General features: G+C 43.8%; 1 protein-coding gene across 1 annotated transcript in view; it reads left to right on the top strand.

Annotated features, from left to right (window-relative positions):
• The window catches only part of arhgap39 (Rho GTPase activating protein 39), a 93195-nt gene that overhangs the window by 56183 nt on the left and 9570 nt on the right, over nt 1-27442 (top strand). Inside the window, exons 2-8 of the mRNA XM_056414932.1 lie at nt 1622-2035; nt 11228-12512; nt 19610-19774; nt 21164-21349; nt 23265-23478; nt 25907-25980; nt 27036-27235. Coding sequence (XP_056270907.1) covers nt 1622-2035; nt 11228-12512; nt 19610-19774; nt 21164-21349; nt 23265-23478; nt 25907-25980; nt 27036-27235 — 2538 coding nt within the window. The remainder of the gene's footprint in view (nt 1-1621; nt 2036-11227; nt 12513-19609; nt 19775-21163; nt 21350-23264; nt 23479-25906; nt 25981-27035; nt 27236-27442) is intronic.

Genomic DNA, 27442 nt, shown 5'->3' on the forward strand with positions numbered 1-27442 from the left:
CTGCGGTGCGTCAGCTGTTTGGTCTGTGGTCTGAAGAGGAGAGGATGTACCCGTTAAGCCGGGCTGTCGGAGCCACTCAGGTCCCAGTGGAACATCGGATTCACCCTTCAGCCACACCTCGGTCACCGCTCAGCATCTGTAGCGTGTGTGTGTGTGTGTGTGTGTGTGTGTGTTCACTAGGGCCTGTCAGTGTCTGGATCTCAATGAAGCCTGCGTTTGTCAGATAAGTGGCCAGATTGTGTCGGTATCTGGTGTAAGGCCGCTTTCACACCGACTCAAGCTGCTCTTCAGGAAATGCAACCAGTCCGGCGGTGAAGCAGGAGAGCTGCTCTCAGAACCACTATTGAACTATTTAAACTGCTTTATATGGATGCTATGCGCAAAGCTTAAATGGTCCGTAGAATACCATATACAGGTACGAGGTGTTTGGAGTAGTTCATGTTAAGTATTAAGGGATTTGCTTCCGTGAGTGGACTCATCCCTTTTATGCCCATTTGTCTATCGCAATTTTTTCATGGATGTGTGACCACTGAAAAAAACTATAACTTTAAAGATGAAGTCCTCATTCTTAGCCTCTGATTAAAGAAGCCTTCAGCGGCGTTACGTCAATGTAACAAACAAACATTTGTTCATATTCGTATAAAATATTCAGCAAACTGCAATCTAAGATTCCCAAATTTCGAGTCCCGGGAGAGGATGAGTCAAGTTGAGTATCAAGACTCTCAGTGTGCGACTACAGTTAAAGTTGCCAACGGAAGTCCCCATCTGTGTCTAATGGTGGATTTAAAGAGGGCATTTTTCCGCACCACCAGGCACACTGTCTGTTATTCTCACATCCGATGTGAGGTCAAAGTTCCGGGATGTAGGATGTGTACAGATTGTAAAGCCCTCTGAGGCACATTAGTAATTTGCGTGTTTGGGCTATATGTAAGAGCAGACTGCTGCGTATGTGAGTTGATTTAAAAAATAAATCATAATACCGTATGTGTGTAATCCCTTTGCCATTTTGTAATGCAGCTCATTTACAACCTGCCGAGCACTTGTATCTGCTGCTGCCGAGCAAAAGATGTATCACCGTTACATTCAGCCACTCGGCTGAAACAAGTGACAGTCAAATATGCAGAGAGATGAGAGTCTGATATTTTCACGAGCATCAAGAAGAACAGTTGCATGCATGCACACAGTGATGGATAGATGGATGGATGGATGAATAGATTGATGGATGGATACTTTATTCATCCCCAGAGGTTATACTAATTATTATTATTATGGATGGACATGAATGTTAAACTGCAACTTATCGACGGAGGCATAAAACCATGAGGCAGTGATTGTAGTTTAAATCAAATTTTAGGAAAACAGTGAACTTCTTTCTTTTCACTCAAGTGTATCAATATTTTCTTTCACCCCTGATCATCATAATCATCTGCACTTTATGCATGAATATATAATTCATAATGTGAATGTGAGTGAATTTGGCTCCATGGTTTTAGTAGGTATTGCGTAACTAATGAGCCGTAGCATGAGCGTGACGATATCTGATGCTGATTTGTCAAAGAAGCTACAATGGATGTCTTCTATATGGTATTTAAACTGAAAACGGTGACCTGTCCCCCTGCAGGTTGGAGTGGGTAGAGATCATCGAGCCGCGCACGCGGGAGCGCATGTACGCCAACCTGCAGACGGGCGAGTGCGTGTGGGACCCCCCGCAGGGCGTCTGCATCAAGCGGACCGGCGACAACCAGTGGTGGGAGCTGTTTGACCCGAACACCTCGCGCTTCTACTACTACAACGCCTCCACCCAGCGCACGGTGTGGCACCGGCCCCAGGCCTGCGACATCATCCCCCTGGCCAAGCTGCAGACCCTGAAGCAGCACACCGACACCGCCAACCCCCGTCTTGCCGGAGGAGGGGGGAAGGCGTCGGCGGAGAACAGCCCGGGACGCAACAGCGGGGTCAGCCGCGAGGGGAGCACCTCCTCCTCCCTCGACCAGGAGCTGTCTGAGAAACAGGGCGGCAAGGACGAGGCAGACAGGTGAGCCGCTCATGCAGAAACCCAACCAAGTCATTATTTTAGAGCTCACGAGTCTTAACTTTTTGACACAATGAGGTGTGTTTACTTACTAAAGAGTTGTTTTGTGGCTTTAATAAACTGCCTCTAGGTCATTTCCTATAGGTACCAGGTTTTAAAAGCAAGAAGAGATGTAGTAAAAGGATCTCTTTATGTCTGGATCTGCAAAATCTAATTTGAGTTATGAATGTGTGTGATCTTCACACCATTGCATTGTCTGGTGCTGAAGCAGAATTCCTGTAACACACTGATGGAACACACTTTGCATCCGTGTCTTCCCGCCTGGTTCCTTAACAAACAACAACTCTGGACAATGAATCCTCTCGGTTCTTATGATATCTGTGTTTGTTTCCTATTAAAACCAGCAACACATTTTTCGCTTGTTACATGCTTACAGTTTTTTTATACACTTCACAGGAAATTACTCGGCAACAAAACTACTTATTTAAGTTCAGGAAAAGATGGTTAAGTACTACGTTAGGTTTAATAAAAGACGATGAAATACTTTGTAATGTTTAATAAAAGATGATGAAATACTTTTTAATGTTGAATAAAAAAGTATTAATTACTTGTTTAGGTTTAATATAAGATGGTGAAGGTCCAGGAAAAGAAGGTCGTTTGGGTAAAAAGGATAATAATCTTGCCTAAAGGAAGCATAAGTTAAATAAAATTGGTCCAAGCACAGAACCTTGTGGAACTCCGTGACTAACATTGGTGGTCATCGAGGCGTCATCGTTTACAAATACAAACTGAGATCGATCTGATAAATAGGATTCAAACCAGCTTAGTGCCGTGCCTGAAATGCCAATCGGCTGATCCAGTCTCTGTAATAGGATGTCATGGTCAATGGTGTCGAACGCAGCACTAAGGTCTAACAAGACCAGGACAGAGATGAGTCCTTTATCTGACGCAATTAGAAGGTCATTAGTGATTTTCACCAGCGATGTCTCTGTGCTGTGGTGTTTTCTAAATCCTGACTGAAACTCCTCAAATAAACTATTACGGCCACTCCACTTGAGGTCAGACTGGTACTGATTGAGGGCAAGATATTATTAATCTTGCCTCTCATTAAAATCTTTTCATTAAAGAAGTTCATGAAGTCATTACCACTGAGGTCTATAGGAATACTCGGCTCCACAGAGCTGTGACTCTCTGTCAGCCTGGCTGCAGTGCTGAAGGGAGACCTGGGGTTGTTCTTATTTTTCTCTATTACTGATGAGTAATAGGCTGCTCTGGCATTACAGAGGGCCTTCTTATATGTTTTAAGACTATCTCGCCAAACTAAGCGGGATTCTTCCAAATTCATGGAACGCCATATGCTTCCAAGCTTTTGTGTTATTTGCTTAAGTTTGCGGGTCTAAGGGTTATACCAGGGAGCAAACCTCCTCTGCCTCCTTCTTCAGAGGGGCTATCGAGTTGAGTGTGTCACGACTCAAAAACAGGACCCAAGAGCACGACTCCAAAGATCAGGGCAATCAAAAGGGTTTATTTAAACATAGGAAGTCCCCAAAAATTCCAAAAAAAACAAAGTATAACTTAAAGTTGCTGCTGAGCAGGAAACTAAGATCGGGTTTAGAAAAACAGAAAATCACAGCTATGCTGGGAAAAAGACTTGATCAAAGTATAAACAAAATCACAACTATGCTGGAAACTGCAAACCAGGACAAAAGACTACACTATCAAGAACAACAATTACTTCGACTAGACAGGTCAGGACGAGACTTGAGACAAGACGATCTGACACAAGACACAGGTAGACACAGGCTTAAAATACATGAGGAAATGGGGAACAGGTGGACACAATCAGGGGTGGAGCAGGCAATCACACTAACGAGGAAACACCGGGGCAGGAAATAAAGTTTCTGAAACGAGAGAGGACAGTTACTACAAAATAAAAGCGGACATGAAAAACAGGACTAAAACCTAAAACTTAACATAACCGACGAGACATGACACAGTGTCATTCACAGTGAGCCTAAGGCCCTCTCAATAGAAGATGGTGACATACTTAGTCCGGTTTAATATAAAATGGTAAAATACTTAGTCAGGTCCAGGAAAAGATGGTCATTTGGGTAAAAAAAGTTGATTCTGTGTTTCTCACGGGAACAAACAGTGGTCTCCTGACTGAAGGATCACTGCTTGTTAGAGGCATCCATGGAGCTCTCGCATGTCCCGTGTCTGACTTTGCGGTCTTTATACTTCCTCATTCATGATAATGTGGAGAACACACAAAATGTTTTCTGGTACCTACGAATGACTGCGCTTTATTGTTTGTAGTTATAGCTTTGGACGGGGCTAAACAGTCACAACACTACACGGTTCTACATTTGTACAGTACAATGAGTATAAACAATCAGAAGGAACGACATGTTGTCATATGACTGATGAAGGTCAAAATTAGAAGTGTTTCTCTCCGTTCCTGTTCTTCTCTTGGTCTTTCTGCTCATCAGTCCGTTCCCTCCTTTCTGTTTCTTTCACTGTCCATGAATTTCTATCCTTTCTCTCCTTCAGAGGCTTGGTCTTGATTTGCTGCTTTGTTGTAATCTGCTGCAGTCTGCAGTGATTGGTGGATATGCCTGGTGTGGGGCCACCGTGTCCTGTAAATGTCTTCTTTACTCCAGTTAGAGGACACACACACGCTAACACACAACCTTGTATCTCAGTATTAGTGAGGACATTCACTGACATAATGCATTTCCTAGCCTTGTACACTAACCTCGACCATCACAACTGAATGCCTCCCCCTAACCCTAGTCCCTTTTATCTTAACACCCATTACCCGAACACCTTTTTTGACTAACCCCTTTACTCTGATGCTCGTAAACCTAACATCCATTACCCTAACACCCTTTACCCTCAGACTCTTTAACCTAACTGTCTTTACCCTAACCCCCTGTACCCTAACACCCTCAGCTCTTTAACCCAACTGTCTTTACCCTAACCCCCTGTACCCTAACACCTTTTGCCCTCGGTCTCTTTAAACTAACTGTCTTTATCCTAGATTCCTAACCCCCTGTACCCTAACACCCTTTACCCTCAGCTCTTTAACCTAACTGTCTTTACCCTAACACCCTTTACCCTCAGACTCTTTAACCTCACTGTCTTTACCCTAACCCCCTGTACCCTAACACCCTCAGCTCTTTAACCCAACTGTCTTTACCCTAACCCCCTGTACCCTAACACCTTTTGCCCTCGGTCTCTTTAAACTAACTGTCTTTATCCTAGATTCCTAACCCCCTGTACCCTAACACCCTTTACCCTCAGCTCTTTACCCTCTGATTATATTTCAGGGAGGAATCAGAAACAGCCACAATAGTGAAATGGTATACATAGTATATGCTCTGCACACAGTCGTTGACGGCAAAGCCTGATTCACTTGTTTTTGTATGGGTCTGGAATAAAAATGGTCCAGTATAAAAATACCAGTTTAATGATGTGTTAGTCCGTCCAGGGCCCTATTTCTAGTACCTGGTTCAACAAAGTCGATTAAATGTCCTTTTACCCAGCTTAAATTAACCAGATGATTGACATCAGGCTATCTCTGTTCTCAAAGGCTGATCCGCCCTCGAATTATCTCGTTAATCTGAACCAGACGTCAGTGCTCGGCACAAAGTCAAATAAACTCAAAGGAAGAGCCTCTTTTTTCTCCGCTGACGATCATGAACGCATATTCCAGACCATAATCACGGAACATCTAACACCGCTGTGAGGGCCAGACAAGAAGCATGGCGACATATCAGACGAGTTAAATGTGTCACGCTGCGTTCACGTGAATATTCACAACACTTTACTCGCGTGAGTTTACTCTCCCGACTATTTGTGGTCCATTCATTAAATGTATTCACTTTGTTTGCGCTGTAGAGGGGGCGGGGCTTATCTCTGTGGAAACGGTTATCATTTCCACCATTGAAGAAATAACCACTTTTTCTGGCTTATACTTGTTGTGGAAATCCCACAAACATCAGAACATGAATATATATCTTTATACATAACGTCACCTGTAGGCTCACACTGCGTCTGAATGACTGGATAAAAATCTACTCTATTCTCATCCATTCGTCTGTGCATCGACGTTGCATGGAATCTACTCAAAGCGCGTTTGATATGAAACCAGCATAAGTGTCGGGAAAATGATTCGGCTAATTTTAAGTGCCTCGTCAATCCGATTATATTTCTTTAAATGTGTTTTGCTGGCGGTCTGCTTGATGGCTTAACCCTTTAGAACAAGTATATAATATACATATATTGTGTTGTGTGAGGTAACTCCCCCATTGGCTTGGTTAGTCAATCTCTAATCAATGAGGCTGAAACACACATTAAGCTTGATGTCAAAATGGACATGACAATCTGAATTGTAGTTGTCACACCTCCCCTTCCTGCAGAAAGGTGTGTGTGTGTGTGTGTGTGTGTGTGTAATGAGAGGCTTGGTGGCACAGCTGCAGACTGTCAGTCCAGATGGCTTCTGAGATCTGCTCTCACGCATTCCTTATTGGATCTGGTTCTGTGTGAAGTGTCTACCAAGTCTTTCAGTCTCCCACACACTTACACACACACACACACACACACAGGAGCAGCAGGGGGCAATGAGCGGGTAGTCACCATGTGTTCTGGACTGCATGTAAACCTCATACACACAAACCCTTTTTCGTGTTGTGTAACTTGTGCGTCCAGATTTTTTAAATCTATTTTTTAACTGTTTTGGTCTCAGAAACATCTCCAACATCCTGACGTTCAGAGGCAAACTGTTTCCCCTCATCACTTCACCACATGCGGTTTGGTCTCATGTAGCATTATGCATCTTCTCCTCACTCCTTTTGTTGTGATTATTATCCATAGGTCTACGGATGCCATGCTATGTCGTAATTAATAGTCAAGTTTGTTGTTCAATAGCTTTCATTTATTGATTAATGCATACATTTTAAACATGTATACAACGTTATGATTGTATAATCGATGATTGTTCTGCTGATTCACCAACTAATGGTTTTAGCCCCGCTGAGAGAGAATTTGAAAAGACACCCTCTCTGCTCCGATACCGACTCGACTCGGCTTCAGCTGAACTTTAGAATGCACAACCGAACACGGGCCTCCGGGTGCCCGCGGTATGGGTTACCGCATGTCGTGTATTGTGGAATAAATTTTTAAGGATGCGTGTCAATTGTCTGTGACTTCTGTTTGCATACAAACACAGAACAACGAGATGTTTGTCATCCTGCTTTCTTTTCAAATGCAGCAGAATACTGTTCCATGCGCATTTAGTTTCATTTGGTTGTGTTGCTGTTGTGAAAGAGTGTTATCTTTTATTGATACTTATTAATATTGATCTTTTATTAATACTACACTAACCAGCTGCAGCTGGTTAGTGTAGTATTTGTACAAGCTACTGACAGCAGCTGGGTTGTTACTGATGTTTAAAATGATGACATAGAAGTCCAGCAACAAAGCATCAGTTACCTGTAGGTCTGGGAATGGTTTTAAAAATGACGATGCCAGTTCCCATAATAGTCCCCTTAACCCTTGTCTTGCCTTAGGGTCATTTTGACCCGAATCAATATTACACCCTCCCCCCGCCTTAGGATTAATTTGACCCCATTCAATGTTTAATGTCGGTGTTCTTTCGGTAGTCAACAAACAAACATAAAGTGCCTCACACTTAAACTTGGATAACAATATTAATTCTAATAATTTTCTGGAGGTTTTAATTGCTGGCGTCAAATTGAACCCAAAGGGTAAAATATGTTAGTAAATATAAAGGTAACAGGAGGGTGAAACATTGAATCGGGTCAAAATGACCCAAAGGCGGGGGGAGGGTGTAATATTGATTCGGGTCAAAATGACCCTAAGGCAACACAAGGGTTAAAGAGGTACTGATACCAGTCCAATCAGGAGAGACCAGTCAGATGAAGAAAGGATAATGTTTTTTCTCAACGGATGATATAAAATGATGAAGTCTCAGAGTCTTTGGCGCTTGAACTCTACAGGGAGGTTTGTAATCAGGCCCGATCAGCAACGAGATAGATCCCCAGATGTATGAGGAATAAATGGCAGGCTTGCGAGGGTATGGTCTGCCGACTGACCAGCTGTTTGTGCCGAGTGTTTGTCCTGTAACAACTGAAGTTGTTTTAATGTGTTTTTAAATTTGATTTATACCACTGGCCCAATCAACATGCACACGCCGAGTACCTTGGTACTTCAGTGAAATGTCACTGAAATTAAACTGACGGCTGACTGAGACGTATAAACTATTTTCTCGTTGAATAAAAGTGAGACGAAGAGGAAGACTCTGCAGGTTGAGACGGTGTGGAAAAAGGCCTCGAAAGAGTGTATTGATTCAAAGGTCAAATGATCGTGAATAATTAATGATAATTAGGGATAAGCAGGGAAAGAACAACACTCGCTGTGTAGTAATGAGTAGGAGGCGGAGAGAGAAACGGTTGGCAGATAGAACGAACAGAGGAATGGAGGAAGTGGGTTAGAGTCTGGACGGGTTGATGGATGCCAGCACAACCCCGTCATGCTTAATCCTGCCCTCTTTGTTTCCCTCCGTCTCCTTCACAAGCTCACAAACACGCTCACTGCCCCCGATGGAGCGCCGGCCCCGCGGATCAGTATTTGCAAACGAAGGGGCGGCCAAATGCCGCAATCGATGTCACACTTCCGTCCCTCGCGCCCAGTTCACTTCTTGTTCCAGCGTCCCACACCGCTCTCTCTCTCCTTCTCCTCCTCCTCCTCCTCTTCCTCCTCCTCTTCCAAGCTTTGCTGACAAACAAGACGACTGTGAGAGGAGCGACTGAGTGAATGTGAACTAATGAACTAGATAGAATATCTACATATGTTATATATTTATATATACTGTATCTATGTGTGTATATATGTAAATGCAGATTACTTGTAGAACCTTATGATTTCTGGGCTTTAAGTGGCCATGTGTGTGGAATGAGTTTGGAAAAAGGAGTCTTATTTTATCTTGAAACCTGGAACATAATTGTGTTGCCTTTTAGTCTCGTGTGTCTCGTACAATGTGTTGGTTTAACTTTCTCTGGTGATGTGCAAACTTCCGTTTGATTTTTAAACATACAACCAAACAAAAACTAAACCAATGTGTGCTTGACTTCTAACTTCACTGCCCTCTCGGCCGGATCGCCATCGCAGAAGGGATTTTATCTCAATGGATTTCAACTGGTTAAATACAACCATGCAATCAGTTGAACAAATGTATATAACGGAGCATACTTTTGAATACTCTCTCCTTAAAGACATTCATGTTGCACTCGACACGTGGCAGAAGTAGCTGTTTAAAGAGGGAAAAAAGAGCAAATGGTAGAGAGCGGTTTGAACCCTTTACACCAATCACTGTGGAGATAGAGCCTGATTGTTGGATTATGATTTTTGAAAACCCTTTTTAAATCTTGTGGCAATATAAAATGATAAGAGATGAGATAACCTTTAAGTGGCTGGGACCCAAACGGAGAGATCAAACGTCACTGGCCGACCGGTACCAGTAGACACATGTAATTTATCGACTCTTGCACTTTGTTTGTTAATGCAGTGGGTTTTCCTGGGAGGAGGGCGGAGGATCTCGAGCATGCAAAGACGCAAAGTCCAGTTGCGAATCGAATTCAGAGTTACATGCACCATAATTATCAACTGGATCGGACCGAGCTATCCAGGGTAAATTAATCGAAGCAAGTCGGAAATCATTTTCTAAAATAGATAGACTAATAGATTGACATGAAACGGATAATTCGATTTCAGTCCGATCACTGAAATCAATTCGATTCCGATAATACCGCACTCACTGTTGATTGAAGCATTCTATTTATTGTGTAGCATTATTGCCTAGGACTATGAGGAAATACATATATAAAGCACCTCAAACGTTAAAGAAATTACAGATTTCTTTAAACTTTTAGGACTTTTACTTTGAAAAATTTCCAAATTGATACATAAAAATTGTTTGATTGCTATTGTAGGGGATTTCAGATATGTATGGAACACATCTGCATTATTCATTTCCTGGAACTCTTGGGGAGATCTATATACAGGACTTTTCTTAACATACAAAAGTCTGACTTATTTTTATAAGCTCTTCCTTGGTACAGTAAACATGTTTTAATGTTAGCATAATTTAAGCTAAATCTCAGAAACGACCTCTAAAGATACAAAATCAGTTCATTGTTTACTTGTATATGTTCGTGTATGATTTGTCGACATCTTATTTTGATAAACGGATGTTGTTTCACGTGGTTCTTTCCGCTAACTTTGCAAAACCGGATGTTGTCACATAAATCCTTCCGCTAACTTTATCAAAACCCTCGCGCGCTCCCGATCGAATGCGTTTACCGTGAGCATCAGTCTATAGGGGCTCAGACATGTGAGAGTCGGCTGAGTTGACCCAGAGATTCAACTCGGGGGACGGTGACGCCGCTCAGTGGTGAGGATCCCCTCGTGGACCTCTCACTCTGCGGCCCTCGCCGGGCGCATCGTCTCCGTTGCGATGCGCGGCGATTGAAACGTCTGATAGTTTTTCTCTTGTCATCTGATCGGCCAAGGTTGATACGCCGTTTTGAGAGCGCCGATCAAAACCGATAATGGGAATATTGGCCGATATGGATTGGCGCCGATCAGATCGGTGCATTACTATATAGTCCAGGTGTATTCGTGCACGTCGGGCTGGTGAGTGATCAGCAGCTGGCCGCTCTGTCCATTCGCGCACCTCAGTTGCGTATTGACCAGACAAGAAGACACGCTTATTAACTCGATTACTATTGATCAAAACAGAACGAGGGTTCGGCTGTAGCCGACTTGAAACATACTATTGAGAACATATTCGCTGACATGCACCTGATGAACACAGTTTTTTGTTGTTGTTTTTTCCATCGCGGACTTTTTTTGCCTTAGGCGCTCGGGAAAACGGCGTAGGCGCGCGCCCAAATGTTCTCTATGCAGGAAAAACCCTGCAGTCTAGATGTCATATTACGAGTAATAACTATGCATAACCTGACTAGATCAACATGATATTCTGCCAACAAGTTGAAGTAGATTATTATTATTACAGTTGGCACAAAGGATATGATAATAAAATAGCTTCTTTAAAGTATTTCCATGTTTGTGGTGTGAATGCCCCCTGATCCTGATGTTCTGTCCTCTCCTCAGGACTTCTCCCTTCAGGTGGAACACGGGTACCAAGGAGCGAATGCTGATCAAGGTGACGGACAGAGAGCCCAGCTTCTTGGCCCACCAGGGCAATGGTTATTCCCCCTGCGACCCCCCCACCCCCGGTCCTCCCTCTGGAGGGGGTACCGCCTCACGAACCCGCCGTTCCTCTGGAGGGAACCCGCCGACGGAACCCGACGGCTCGCCTCTCCTCTACGCCGACCGCCGTCAGTCCCCCTTCCTGAAGCGGGCCGAGCTGGGCGGCACCGGCACCCACCGCCGTTCCTCGACCGACTCCCAGCCCCCCTCGCCCCGCTACGGCTATGAGCCCCCGCTGTATGAGGAGCCACCGTCAGAGTATCAGCCCCCTCCCATCTATGAGGTGCCGCCCACTGACGTGCACCTCTCCGACTCATTCTACGGAACCGGCAAATCACCTGCTCGCAAGTCTTCAGCCCCCCTCTATCACTCCCCCAAGCAGGGCCAGTCGCCCTACGGCCAGCTGGTTTTGACCCGGCAGAAGTGTCCAGAAAAGACCCAGAGTCTGGAGTACAGTCCTGTGGGGAAGGAGTACGTCAAGCAGCTGGTGTACGTGGAGCAATCGTCTCCCAGCCCTCGCTTCAAGACCGCCGACCGCCTGCTTCGCTACGGCACTACAGGGGGGTTTGGTGGCTCGTATGGGGGGTCTTATACGCTGCAGCACAGCCAGTCTCTGATCAGGGACCCCCGCCTACTGCTGGACTACAGTGGGGAGGGTGGAGAGGGAGGCCAGAGGTTGCTTTACGAGGACTCGATATCCTGGACGTCCAGTCAGACACACTCCCTCTCCTCTTCCTCCACCGGCGCTCCTGGGGCTTTCTCCCCCGGAGGTAACCGCAAACGCAAGAGCCGCAAGCCGTCCCTCCCACAGGAGCCGGCGCGCTGCGGGGGGCCAGAGGGGGAGCTCGCGGGCACGGCATCCGAGGCGATGCTGGCCCAGGCGAGGCTGGCATGGGAGGCCCAACAGGTGATGAAACAGAGGAGCAGTTGGGACTCGGGGCAGGGCGGCGGGGTGGCGGCCCAGGGCTCCAAAGACGGCTACGAGAGTGACGGGGCGTTGCCGCTGCCGCTGCCGGGACCCGTTGTGAGGGCGTTCAGTGAGGACGAGGCGCTGGCGCAGAGCGTCGGCCACCACTGGAAACGCAGCACCTTCGATCGGCTGGGCTTCCCCCAGGCCCTGCTGGAGAAAAGCCTCTCCGTTCAAACCAACCTGGCTTCCCCCGAGCCGTACCTCCACCCCTCACAGGTACTGCTGCATGCTGGGAGTCTATGCCCACATTAGGAGTATAGTAAAATTACAACTCGGGTCTTATTTTGGTTATTATTACCTTTCTCTGGTTGTGTTTCTTGCCTTAAATGTGTTGTGGTTGTTAGCAGATCCCAGCAATTACTTTGATAAGTAAAATCATATTTAAACTGTCAAAATAAGACCCAAGACTCAGGTTAGGAACAAGACTTTCCTTATGAAATATAAAGGGCTTTTGGAGATCCAGTATGTTATTGGTTTTGGTCGACGTGCTATGGTAGGTCGTCCCCTGATGTCATTAAACGATTTTTTTTCTGGAGAGCTGTTGTGGTCACAGAATAATCTAAATTATTAATGAGAGCAGTTGATTAGCAACATGCCGTACCTGGAACTACAGTCACTGAAACACCCAAACACACACACACACACACACACATACACACACCAGGAGTGCGTTACTAGTCCGCTCTGATGGTGTGCGGTGAAAAGTCATGGATGTTTCACGTAATGCTGCTGAGCAGTGGCAACACACACACCCTCACACACACACGTGTATATATATATATATATATATATATATATATATTAGGGCTGTCAGCGTTAACGCGTTAATCTATGCGATTAATTTGGCCGCGTTAATGCACTAAAATATTTTAACGCAATTAACGCAACTTTGTTTACTTCCGGTGTGCATTGAAGTTTTTACACTCCCCTGAGTGTGAAGCCGCGGCAGTACGGTTTAACACTGTTTCCGTTTTTAAAACAATTATTTCTCCGCGAAAATAAGGAGCAGAAATCAGTTTAACTCGTGGATGAATCAGTCGGGTTTCCTCCTGCTCCTCCTTCCTTCCGTCTCCCCCTCTGATACACAGAGGAACGAAGGGGCGACGTGTCGGGTGACGCGGCGCGGAAAGACCTCGTCACACGAAACCTTCACCGTGATTTGTCAATCCGTTTGTCTGTCAACATTTTGCGAAAAAAACAACCAATGAACACTCGATAAATCACAAAGGACCTCCCACCTCACATGTGAGGCTCATTAGCAACCTGTCAGTCAGAGAACCAGAGGACACGGCGCGAGGACAATGTGCCTCATTATATAGAGAGCTGAGATTGTTCTGGAATGTTTGATGTAGAACACGTGGGTATGTGTCACATGCAAAAGACTTTAAAAGGTGAATTTACATTTTTTTGTAAAATGGAGAAAATGAGCCCAGCCTCCAGAGGGTGAACGTGACATATTTTAATCTGTTAGTCAGTTACCAAGGTCACTGGTTCTGCTGCTGTTCAATGTTAAAGATGACAGGACCAATGGGGTCTCAATATACTTCTTTTTGGACAACGTCAGCCTAATGACTGGAGCTCATCTGACACGGTCATAGAAATAGAATAGGAGTGAAACGGATTTGGAAATGTTTTCCATTTCACCGGTACAAGGAAAAGACGAATGGCTCGCTAGTTAGCTCGATAGCTCGTTGTTCTCCGGGTGACAGGGAGGGAGCAGAGACCATCCATGACCGCTCACCACCAGCTCATTGTCTCTCACCAGTGCACCGGTAAAGCATCGGGGAATTAGTAAACTAGTAACCTAGCCAGCTGTCTCTTAGTTAGCGAGCTAGCTTGCTAGCTTCCACCGTGCTTTAACGACACTAGTTACAGAAAATAAGCCAAACAAAGTTGGTGGCATGTGTTTTCCTACAGGGACAGAGTAAAGGAGTACAATGTAACACCTCATGTGTTTTCCTCCGGTGTGACAGGAGTGTGTGGATGAAGCTTTGAGGTGTTACATCGTACTCCTTTACTCTGTCCCTCTGCACTAATGCTACTACTTAATGGGAATGTCCTTTCTACTCCATTCTATGACTATGAATAAAGTCGTCATAGATGGCATGATGACGGAATGATTTAAGAAAAATGTATTCATATATTAAGTTACGTCTAAAAACTCGTCACAACTCGTGAAGATTTTCAGAAAAAATGATACGGAATGGACATTGAGGGGAGATGGGCTTCACAATAAAAGCCTCCTGCCGGTTTTGACGGGGGAAAACTTTTAATGTGAAGCAGTAGCGTCAAGAAACATATGAACACATGTTGTGCCCCGCAATGCTGCTGGTTCATCGTACCAATTGAAGCAGTACGCGTGGGAATGGGATGAGTCTCTCGTAGCCCCAGCGCCACTAGAGCAGCAGCAGCCAGTTAGATTCACCAATGGCGGAGCATCTCAACGCTGATTGGCTTTCGCAACTCGCCGTCGGACACATTTTTCACCAAAGTTAAGTTAATATTTCAAACGAAAATGTGCGTCTATCACAACCACTCGCGTCTGTCTGTTGACTTTGCATGGGATCGACCGACGCAAATAATTCTCAACGCTTTGCATGCGAACGCAGCTTCAGTCGTAGCACAGGGTAAACCCGTCTGTGTGTCGCCGTGTGCCAGGAATGTGTGATGTGATGATGAGCTCCAGGCTGAGAGGACTCAATCTGTATTTGTATGGAAACAGACAAATGGTGGAGTTGTTTAGGTGTGATGAGCAGAGACCGACATGAAATGAACACATACGCAGCGGTTGCTATGATGACATGTGCTTTTGTGGGAGTCTTCAGAGGCCCCGAGGACAGAAGAGGGCTGTGAAGCACTTAGCCGAGAGGAAAATAGACTGTCGCTCCCATCTGTGCCAGTCTGCTCCCACCATTTTATTTCTCTCACTTTGCCTTTCTTTTTTAAATTCAGCAAAGCAACGCTTCGGGGTTAGCGATGAGGGCGTGAAGCGCCGAGTATGCTGAGCAGAATGTATCTTTGAAGTGTAGAGAGAGAACAAACCAGTTTTATTCATCATTGGAGAACGACTGATAGGTTCCGGAATAGTTCTTCAATGTCGACATTACAGGAGCGAGGTACGCTTGAGAACATTGTGAGGACCTCCAATCATTTCATTTGCTGAGCTCAGTCCTGCAACATGGAGACAGATCATCGGGAAATGGGTTATTTAAAACTAAAAAGTAACTCCCGTGAGAATATTACATTCACACAATGCATATACAAGCACACAAGTAAATACGTTATGTATTCAGCATATACACCGATAATATATCACGGCTCACTGTAGACAAAAGGTACATAAAGAAGATCATGGTATGCCAAGGAGAATATCAGTACACACTATATCATTGAAACATGGTAAACAGCCCTGTTGCAAATTCAGTGGAAAGGAAACGTAGTTCGCAAATACAACAATCATAAACACAAATGAAAAAAATGTAGGCGTCATTCATTTTCTTTAAAAAAAAAAAAATGTTTTATTGATTTTCACAGTTTTTATCCCACCAGGGAAGAGGATTCACACATGTCTCAGGGCAATTACAAATTGAAATTTAAAACCTCATTCCCGATCCCACCCTACCCTACCCCACCCACCAATTGTAGGGTTACAGGCTACGGAACTTATACAATACATTCAGGTAATTTCAGGTACATTCAGGAGACGAAAATGTAAACAGAGTCAAATAATTACATTAATCCATCAGGTAATGTAAAGCAATTTGGAAATGAAAATTAACAAAGTGAGAAGTTGCATGTAAAAAAGAGTGAGTCATGGCTAAAGGACAAAAAACAAAAACAGAAAAAACAACAACAAAAAAGATAAAAAACAACAACACGGGGAGGGGAGGGAGGGAGGGATGCTCACTGTTGCTATGGAGCGGATCCACCTTAGTCTATGTCGAGAGGTTCTTGTAAGGAGTCGTAGTATTCTAGAAAAGGTCTCCATACTTTACTAAAGGTTTGGGAAGACACTCTGAGGGTATATTTGATTTTTTCAAGTGTCAGGAAATACATGACATCTTTGATCCAGTGGGGGAACGAGGGGGGGGCGCGCTGCTTCCATCTCAGAAGGATCAAACGTCGAGCAAGAAGCGTCGTGAGGGCTATGATCACATTGGCTTTATTTGGTAAACGGGTACGGACTTCCTCTGGAATTAAGCCAAAGAGTGCGCAAATTGGGTCTGGGTCAAATTGAGCCGCAAACATCTCACTATACGCTTTAAAAATACTTAACCAAAAGTTGGCGAGTTTAGGGCATAGCCAGAACATGTGCAACAAGTCTGCTGGCTGGCCTCTACATCGAGGACATAGCGGGTCAGAGTTAGGGTACATGTTTGCCAGTCCAGCATTAGAGTAATGCGCCCTGTGTACCACTTTCAGCTGTATTAAGTTGTGTTTAGCGGATGTAGATGATGTGTATATCAAATCTAAAATAGAGTCCCATTGGTCATTTGTTATAACCACTCCAAGATCGGAGTCCCAGGCCATTCTTACATTTTCCAAGGAGTGTGGATTGATATCATTAATGAGCCCGTAAATTTGGGATATCAATCCTCTACTATTCGGGTTCAGTTCTAGGAGGCTGTCAACATGAGATTTCAAGGGCTTGTTTGGAAAAGAGTTGAAAGTGTTTCTTACAAAGCTCCTGATCTGCAAGTAGCGGAAGAAATTGTTCTTCGGTAGATCATAGGTTTGCGATAATTGGGAGAATGAAGCAAACGTGTCTTCTATGTATAAATTATGGATTGATCTGATCCCTTTGTCAAACCACAGACCAAATGCGTTATCTGTACATGAGGGAGTAAACATAAGGTTACATTTAATCGGGGAGCGGGTGGAGGCTGCTTGCAGCCCAAAATGTCTCCTAAACTGAGCCCATATTCTTATTGTGTGATTTACTGTTATGTTTGTACTCAAGTTATTGCTAAGAAGAGGCAAGGCTGCACAGACCACTGAGCTGAGATGGTGCTGGTAGGAGGAGAATTCTATTTATACCCAGTCCGCCTTTCCCTCAATTGGACTGTCTTCAAACCAGTGTAGTTGTAACAGTTTAGCTCCACGCCTTCCTTTTTGTAATAGTTGTTTTCATCCTGTCACACCATCTCGTCAATCCAACTCCCCTCACCTGCCTCTGATCACCTCGTTAGTCCCTCATTCCCTTCACCTGGTCCTCACGCCCTTCTCACCTGCAGCCCATCCCCTCATTAGTCCCTCACTATTTAGCTCCCTCACTTCCACTTGTCCTCTGCCAGATTGTCTTGTGTTTTCGTGCCAAGTTCTCCAGCGTTATTAGAGTATATTCCTGACCTGCCTGTTCTGACCCTGCCTGCCTGCCCCGCCCCTTTTTGGACTTGTTTGCTTCTTGGACTGATCTCCCGGTTTTGACCCAGCCTGTTTCCAACCAAAGACAGTATTCTTTGTTACTCCTGTCTGAGTCGTGCTTTTGGGTCCACTCTAATAGCGCCGTGACAGTAGTAGCTTCTGGATATTGCATGCCCAATAGTAAAGGAGAAAATTAGGTAAAGCTAAGCCTCCCGCTCGCTTTGGTCTTTGGAGTTGAGTTTTGCTGATCCGACTAGGTTTGGTCCCCCATATGAACAAGATTATATTTTTATCAAGATTTTTAAAGAAAGATTTTTTAATCAGGATAGGAATATTTTGAAAGAGATATAAAAATGTGGGTAATACTATCATTTTAACTAGGTTAACACGACCCACTAATGATAATGGTAATGAGGCCCAGCGAGTCATATCCTGTTTGCATTTATTCAAAAGGGTAATATAGTTATTTTTAAAAGTAGAGTGGAAGGACCGCGTGACCTCAATCCCGAAGTACCTAATGCCATCTCGGGCCACCTTAAAGGGGAAATGGCTGGAGGGGAGTGCATCAGCTTCAGAGTTTAGAGGGAAAAGTTCGCTTTTTTGCAAATTTAACTTATATCCTGATATTTTCCCAAACTGATTCAGGATATCTAGAATATAGGGAAGAGATAGAGAGGGGTCGGAGACATACAGCAGCAAATCATCCGCGTAAAGAGAACCTTTTAGTTCCAAATCACCCCGAGGTATACCCTTAAAGCCCCCACAGCGTCGCAGTGCCACTGCTAGGGGCTCAATGGCGAGAGCGAACAAAAGAGGAGAAAGGGGGCACCCTTGTCTTGTTCCCCGTCCAAGGGGAAAGTAGTCAGATTTAGTATTTGTCATTCATTTTCAAGAGTACATCACAATATACAAAGAAAATTAAAGAAAGAACAAACATATTTTTTATATATCAAGATGTACCCTCAATAGTTACTTCATAAAGGACACATCTATCTATTATCTATTTAACTCTTTATTGATTGATATTCAGAATTATTATTGGGAGAAAGAAACAACAAATAAGAAAAGCATAATGAATAAGAAATGGAAATGAAATAAACAAAAATCTTAATAATAATACTGTCAGAGACATGACAGAGTATCAAAGATACAGATGTGAGAGGAACTATGAGCTGTAATGGATTCATAATATTCAGTGATGAAGGGACAAAGCAAACGGGGCTCTAAAAACGGTTTTATATATTTTGACATTAACGTGAGCGGCAGAGAGCAAAACTATGGTACCGCCAGCCCCCATGTGACTTCTGTTGCTCCTGAAGCAGTGAGAACAGCGCTCTGCCACCACGTCCTACACACGGGACCTTTATATCTAATATCAAACTGCTCATTAAGGCCTTCAGGGGGCCAAAGCGCCCAGTGAATGTATCGGAAGAGTTTACTGAACACGATGCTTCATGAGCTCCACATTCCCATCTGCTCACCAACTGTATAAGAATCCAACGGGTAGAGCGTTAAAACAGCTGCTCCCTGTGGATTAGTTCAACTTGCAGAAAGAACTCCACGCGTTGGCAGTTTCACCAAAATACAACACAATGCATCCTCAAAAAACCCGTATCCATGGCAACATTATACTAGGTATGGTATTGCCTTAGTGTGAACTGTCTTCTCCACAGTAGACAGCATATAAGGGCTCTTACAGCTGTGACGTTTAGCTGCTTTTGAATCATGACGTGATTGTTGATCCACAGTCGCTACCTTCGATTGTTATTTCAATCAAGACGGCGAGGAATAAAAGGCCGCTTTGTGCATATCGACATATTAACACGTCAGTATTCATCCCCGTCAGCTCCCTCTGGGCGCCACAGAAACGCTCCGCTCTCGGGCCGCTCTCAACGAGATGAATGACATGTTGTGCTCCCTCCTCTCTCCTCTGTTTCTTCACCCGTCAGTCGGAGGACCTCGGAGCCTGCGCCCAGTTTGAGGCCAGCCGAAATGCCAGGAACATGATGCCGAGCTCCAGCTGTGGCATTTTCCCAGAATTCACCCTGAGAAAGCCCTCCTCGGAGACGGACATCGAGAACTGGGCGTCCAAGCACTTCAACAAACACACACAGGTAGTCGAGAAGATGTGTGTTTCTGACTTTTGTTGGTGTTTACGTCTTTAACTATTTTCCAAAAATGGTCTCATAAAATGTTGCGCAATATCTTGGAATAGTTTATTATTACAAGTGGAAGTGAACTGCTTAACATTTCCGCTCATATCACATCCCGTACAGAGTAAAGTGTGACTGGGTCAACATTAAAAGTGCAGCTAGCGTGGCACAGACACATGAAAGAAGTGTATTTATAATACAGATGAGATCATTCAGTTGGTGAACTGATCAGGGATCAGATGAGCGCCACAGCGGCTCGGTTCCTCACGTTTATAGGACTGTAGAAATGGCTGCGGAGCTTTCGTGTCGTTCTAGCGTGACCGCAGCCGTCGTCACCACGAGGACAGAGGAGACGCACCATCGTCGACCCTTCCCACAGCCGACACTGGTGTTAATAAAGTCATTACGATCGCTCTGTTCCATTAAATATTGAATCGGGTCAAAATGACCCGAAGGCAACACAAGGGTTAAGTGTCCGAGCGGGCCACGTCAGTGAGCTAGCGAACCTAAATGGCATGCAGCCGTCGTAAATGTTGATCATTCTCTTGGGCTTCTCCCTCCTCTGGCAAGTCACAATGTATGAAAGGGTCTATAAAGGAAGTCAGACAGTGAGGGGACTGGTGTGCTGACGCTATGGGGGGGAGTAAAGGTTATGTCTGCGTCTCGGAGAGACAGATGCATAATTTATACCCTTTTGACGTCTGACTCGAATGGGTCTCAAGCCACCTCACAAGCGTTCAAGGCAGATTTAAATTGGCATGAAGCCACTTCCTGCCACGCTTGCAAAGCAATCCACATGAAACAGCCTTCTCCTTCTCAAGGTTAAGATAGATAGATAGATAGATAGATACTTTATTAATCCCCAAGGGGAAATTTGTCGTCACAGTTGCAGCACCAATAAACTAAACACACGAGAATAAAATATCTAATATAAAAAACAGGGATGAAAGATATAGATGTATACAAGTAAAATATAAAATACAAAATGAAGTATATATATGTATATAAAATGAAACATATGTATATATATATATATATACACACACACAAACAAATATAATACAATGACTGTGCAAAGTATACAAAGTAAAATACAAAATAAAATATATATGTATATATATATACAACATATATGCATACACAATACAATACTAATGACTGCAGTGTCAAATTAAATTAAATATAAAAATATTAAAGGGATAGATGGATGCCTGATGGATTTGACTCATTCACATGAGAACAATCCAAGCTGATGAAATGGCATGTTTCCTGTGTCTCCGTCTCCTCTAACCCTGTCTCCTGCTCCTGCCTCTCGTTTCTGTCCATCCCCCGCCCGGCTTGTTTTCTCAGGGTCTGTTCAGACGAAAGGTGTCCATCGCCAACATGCTGGCATGGAGCAGTGAGCCCATCAAGAAGCCCATGATTGTGACCTCTGACCGCAATGTGAAGAGGGAAGCGGTGGACATCTTTAAGCTCATTCAGACCTTCATGGGTGACCGCCGCGCCAAGGTTGACTCCCTCGGCGTGGCTCTGGAGGTCTGTGGAAAAAGCCTGACCCCCTCACACTAAATTATCTCAATAACCTCTTCATGTCTCAGCTCGGTGTGCCTCTGTGGGGGTTTGACTTTGCAAGGATGTCCTTGTTCTCAGCCCGACAATTAATCTTCAGGCATCGCTGTATTAGCTTCATTCTTCATTGAGAACTAACTAGTATGGGATTCATACACACGGGTTCTGCAGTATCTGCAGATGACAAACTGAACCAGGATCCCCACGCTGTCCTCTGTGTGGCACTGCAGAAGCAAGCTGTGTTCACGGTGTTATTTAGAGGGGAAGCTTTCACAACTCCCTCATTTATTCAACTGTGTGTAGGATCTATTCCAACAGTTTACGTGCACACAAAAGACAAACATGATGCTTCAAAACAATACCAGCACCAGAAATGCCTCTGATACGGCCAACCGGAACAACACATCTGTGTTGGAATCGGCAGTAGGAGAGCTAATTAAGGTTAGCAGCACAATCCTGCTTGGTCTAAATAACGGAGCCAACAGCCATAAGTATATATATATATACTTTATAATATATGTATGTGTGTTCAAATATAGTTTAACAGAAATTAACAATAAAGTATATATATGTATATATACACTACCGTTCAAAAGTTTGGGGTCACTTAGAAATGTCTTTATTTTTCAAAGAAAAGCACCGTTTTTTCAATAAAGATAACATTAATCAAAAATACACACTATACATTGTTAATGTGGTAAATGACTATTCTAGGTGGTAATGTCTGGTTCCTAATGAAATATCTCCATAGGTGTATAGAGGCCCATTTCCATCAACTATCACTCCAGTGTTCTAATGGTACATTGTGTTTGCTAATCGCCTTAGAAGACTAATATCTGATTAGAAAACCCTTGTGCAATTATGTTAGCACAGCTGAAAACAGTTATGCTGGTGATATAAGCTATACAACTGGCCTTCCTTTGAGCTTGAAGAACAAAATTAATACTTCAAATATTAATCATTATTTCTAACCTTGTCAATGTCTTGACTATATTTTCTATTCAGTTTTCAATTCATTTGATAAATAAAAGTGAGTTTTCATGGAAGACACAAAATTGTCTGGATGACCCCAAACTTTTGAACGGTAGTGTATATATATAAAGTATATATATATACTTTATAATATATGTATGTGTGTTGAAATATAGTTTAACAGAAATTAACAATAAAGTATATATGTATATATAAAGTATATATATATATACTTTATAATATATGTATGTGTGTTGAAATAGTTTTTAAAAAATTTGCAGAGAAACTAAATGCAGTAGAATATGTTTTTACTGCAATATAGAATAGATATTAGAGAAGGATTTTTTTTACCTGTTTTAAATGTGTGTTTAACGCACTGTAAAAATAAAAACGCCCTCACGCATGCTTTTCAAATTTCCTTATCTAATTTACCAGCAGTCTGAACCTGCGCATATAGATATGCATCATATTTTTTCCACCATTTCATTGAATATTGATTGAGGAGATAACAGCAGCCGTGTTAAAGAGGCGGGCGGCGGCAGCAGCTGTTGGGTAAATCTATTCAACAGCTCCTTGTTGCAAACTTGCATTCACTGAGTTGTGTGGCCACTTTGGGTCAACAGAACAAGTTGTAAGCACAACGTGTTCGCAAACAGTTGCCTGTTGACACATCTAGCAGATCCAGAGCAATATTCTTAGTCCACCTGACGATGTAAGTCTCTTTTAGCTCCGTCTTTGGTCTCCACCGGCTCCACAGAAAGATACCTGTCTCTGTAGCTGCTCAATGCTCCACTATATTCACCAGCTACCTATCTACCCATCATCCCTTTGGGTTCGGGGTCACATTGCCTCACGGGCGAGTCGTTACGCAGCCTGTGTAGACAGCTGACGGTATCCCATCTCCCGTCAGGTGGTGGTGCGCGGGTGGAGCAACCAGGGCCTCCGTGACGAGCTCTACATCCAGCTGTGTCGCCAGACCACGGAGAACTTCCGCTACGACAGCCTGGAGCGAGGCTGGGAGCTGATGGCCATCTGCCTGGGCTTCTTCCCCCCCACGCCCCGCTTCCACACCTACTTGGAGGGCTACATCTGCCGACACACGGACCCTCTCAACGACACCAAGGGTGAGGGAGCGGCACACACTCGGAGAGACGTTTTCATGGCGCTTGGTGGCGCTGGTGAACTCGGTCCAGCCGTCTGTCCGTTCCATTGTTTTTGCGTTCACTACTGGCCCAGATGACTGCGGTTTATTTTTGATAATCATGGTCTTCAGGGGATCGCCTCAAAATGTTATGCCGCTTTGACCAGCAATTTAGTCCCTAGGATTGTCTCACAAAAACATGTGGAACAAGTTTTGAAGGAGACCTAACGGCTGCCTAGATCGCACCGCACAGAAATGTGGAGGGATGGTTAGCGTACAAATAAAGGACTTAGTGACTGTGAAGTAATGGTTATTTTTTATATATTATTATAAACACATTGTTTCAGATGCTGAAAGTCACTGTCACTATTTTAGTATTTAAACCTGCAATAACTATTTGTAGGCCACTTTGGGGGTTATTATCCATGTGGAGTCCAATGTTCGCTCCCCCTTGTTCCAATGTTGGTCTCTTGTGGAAATCTCTTTTGGTCTCTTTTGCTGCTAAACGCTGCTTGAGTCTCTAACTGTGTCTGCTTGCTGCTGAGCAGAGAGACAAACAACACTAAAGAGTCATGAGAGTGACCCACAACAGACTGCTAAAGTATACGCTCTTTATTGCTATGGGCACAACAATTACAGAGCAGCAGTCGTTGCCAATGAAAGTCTTAGTGTCTCTCCAAAGGTGCTTATTAAATATGATTAAAATGTAAAAAATTATTACAATCTAAGACATTCAATAATGCGGAAGGTAAAATAAAAAATAATAATAATACAAAAATATATATATAGAATAATATAGAAATTAATCATAGATCACCATCTTTAAAAAACTTTAAACAAGTGCTTAGACGTCATAAAACAGAAATGGGAAGGTGATAATCATGCTTTAGTTGTTTGGGGCAGATATTTTAGGAAAACCAAAAAGATACGACACATTTGTTAAAAAACCTTCTCTCCTCTTTATGTTGGTAAAAAAAAGTCTCATTTGTTTAATTTACAACATGGTTGCTCTCGGACATGAGCAGCACATCAGCATTCCTTTAGGATTGGTTCAGAAACACTGCAGCTGTTTGAGAACCTTTTCAGAAAACTGTCTCACCTCGAGATTCTGGAGCTTCTGATCATATGAGCACAAAGTGCAATGCAGATTCTGCCTTTTTGAAAAAATATTTTCTTTTATATTGAGTGGGGGGTGGGGTGGTATTGATTCAGTCTGGGGAACTCCAGGATGAAATCGAGGGAGAAGTGGGTCCAACTTGCATTCCAAATAAATCCCATGTAGAACATCAGTTGCTATAGGAAGCTCAGTCTTGACATGAAGGCCGACATGCAGCTTGTCAGCGACTAAACACCATTTAGACGAGCAGGAGGTGCAGTGAGAGAAGTCAGTACTTCAGTCTTATCAGCAACCATGGTGCATTTCTGAATCTCTTCCCAACCCTTTGAGTCTGGTGCCCTGCTGCCCCCTACGGGGGACAGAGAGAACAGCAGATTACTGTCAAACATCTCCCACAGATCACATTTAGAATTCTGCGAAGCAGATTTTTGTACTGTAAGTAGCTCGTTTTGAAAAATAAATACCGGAAATGAGTTTAAATGACCTCAGGGGCAGTTGTTATTGCGAGGTTTGGTGAACACTGTTTCACCTAAACTGAGAGCGACACCATGTAGAATGGAGACAGACATAGTAGATGGCATTTCAGTGGCTAAAACTGTCACTTCACAGCAAGAGGGCCCCCGAGCCCGGGTGGTCCTTCTGCGAGGATGTTCTCCCCGTGGCATCGCGGATTCAAAGATATGCGTCTCAGGTTAACTGGAGAATCTAAATTGCCCGTATATGTGAATGGTTGTCTGTCTCTATATGTGCACTGAGATACACTGGCAGCCTGCCCGCCCTTCGCCCAATGTCTGGGAGCGGCTCCAGCGCCCCTGAGCCTGAATAGGATAAGCGGTTTGGATAATGGAATGGAAAAATAAAAAAAGCATTGCGTATTGACACCATCGGCTTCGTTCTTTACATGATCGCTTTTAAGATTTACATTTTGAGCAAAATATCAGATTACTAGTTTTAGATTAAACAAAACATCTGAACTCAATCAAGAAAAAAAAGACTAAGTTGACTTTAAATTTTGTTTTCTCGTTTCCAAGTTTCATAACAACAGATGTATTCTTATTTTGACAATAAGGCTAAACTACGAGGCTAATTACAGTTAATATCCGTGTGAACTACTATCATAAAAGTGTGTTACTCTGATAGCAAATGTGTTTTCAGGGACTGTGTGTGCTCAACTATAATATTAATAATAGTTATCTGGTTCATGACTCTTGGGCTCTACTCTGCAGGCCGCTTCCCAGGAACAGGGAATATTTTAATGGTGTAAATATGTGTTTATTTTCTCTGTTTTCTTCAGGAGTGGCCATTAGCAGCTACGCTAAATACTGCTACAGGAAACTGACCAAAGCTGCTCTGACCGGTGCCAAGAAGGTAAGTGTCTTCAAACGACATAACTCATTTTTCTTAAGAATAAGAGAAGATGTTAGAAGTTTCCTTGTTTCTGCTGCTCACAAACATATTGAAATATATTGTTTCATAGTTTTAAATGACAGCTGATTGCTGTATTATTTTAGCAAACATTGCTCAAACGAGAAAGATAGTTTCTTTGTTTGAGACTATTTTATCCACACTTGGTGCTCCAGTGAGTGTTTGCATGACTGTGTGTGTGTGTGTGTTCATGGTGATGAAGGTGTCACCCACCTCATCGATGGGTTTTGATAGTCTTCAGACAACAACAGCGCTCTATGGTACAGAGAAGAAAGATCTATTAGTCTCTGACACACACACACACACACAAACAAACACACGCATACACACACAACAAGGTGTGTGACATAAGTTGAGTAACCAGATCACTATTTGCGGGGAGAGATTTTTGACTGACATCTCTCGGGATGATGCGTCTCCAACACGAGGCAACTCCGCCTAAAATAATCTAGATTTTGGGCTGAACTGTCCCTTTAAGCTTCTTAAATGTGCGGGATGGAGATGTGTGCGTTGGTGAACTTAGAATATCAACATATTATCAGCCTTAGTAGCTTGCTTTGGAAGTGTAGTGATCCTCCAGTAGACCAGCAGGTGGCAGCGTGATCACAATGACTTGGAAGTAGAGCTCCTGCTTTGCGGGAGGAAGTGACCTGTCCACTGTTCTGGCTGGAATGTAATTCCTGGATTTATTGTGTTGAGGGCTTTCAAAAGCTATATATTTCCCCTGATTAGCGACAGCCGAGCTGCCTTCCCACTGTCTTCAGCAGGCAGCGGCGTAGCATGTTCATGTTCGTGCCAGAATCTCAGCAGAACCGCTGAGATCCTGGCCGGAGATCATTTGTCCCTTTCAGGACTCCCCAGTGTTTGACTGCTGTCAAGCTGCTCCCCTCGAGCAGCACGGCTCTCTGGCTGGACTCATGTCACTGACGACTGAATATGAACCCACGCTGCCCTTCACCTAACACACTCTCTCTCTTCCTCTCTCTCTCTATTTCTAGGGCCTACAGAAGCCCTGTATGGAGGAGATTAAGCATGCCAGGAATGCCATCTTCAGTCCCTCCATGTTTGGCTCCTCCCTTGATGAGGTGATGACGCTCCAGAAGGAGCGCTACCCTGACAACCAGCTGCCCTGGGTGCAAACCCGCCTTTCCGAAGAGGTTCTGGGTCTGAACGGAGACCAGATGGAAGGCATCTTCAGGTGAGTGGAAGAGGGAGCAGACGGGCACTGTGAGTAGAATGGAAAAGAGAGGACTATGTGGGTCTTTAATTGGATATCAGATGATTCCCTCTATTAATCCAATTTCCTGTGTGACTGAAAAACTCAGCGTCAGTTCTCTCTTTTACTGTCAGCGGGATTTTTGAGTTTTTACTCTTCTACAACCATGTAGAGATCAGAGAAATAAAT

Source organism: Pseudoliparis swirei, chromosome 5, assembly GCF_029220125.1.
Source record: "Pseudoliparis swirei isolate HS2019 ecotype Mariana Trench chromosome 5, NWPU_hadal_v1, whole genome shotgun sequence".
NCBI classification, from domain to species: domain Eukaryota; kingdom Metazoa; phylum Chordata; class Actinopteri; order Perciformes; family Liparidae; genus Pseudoliparis; species Pseudoliparis swirei.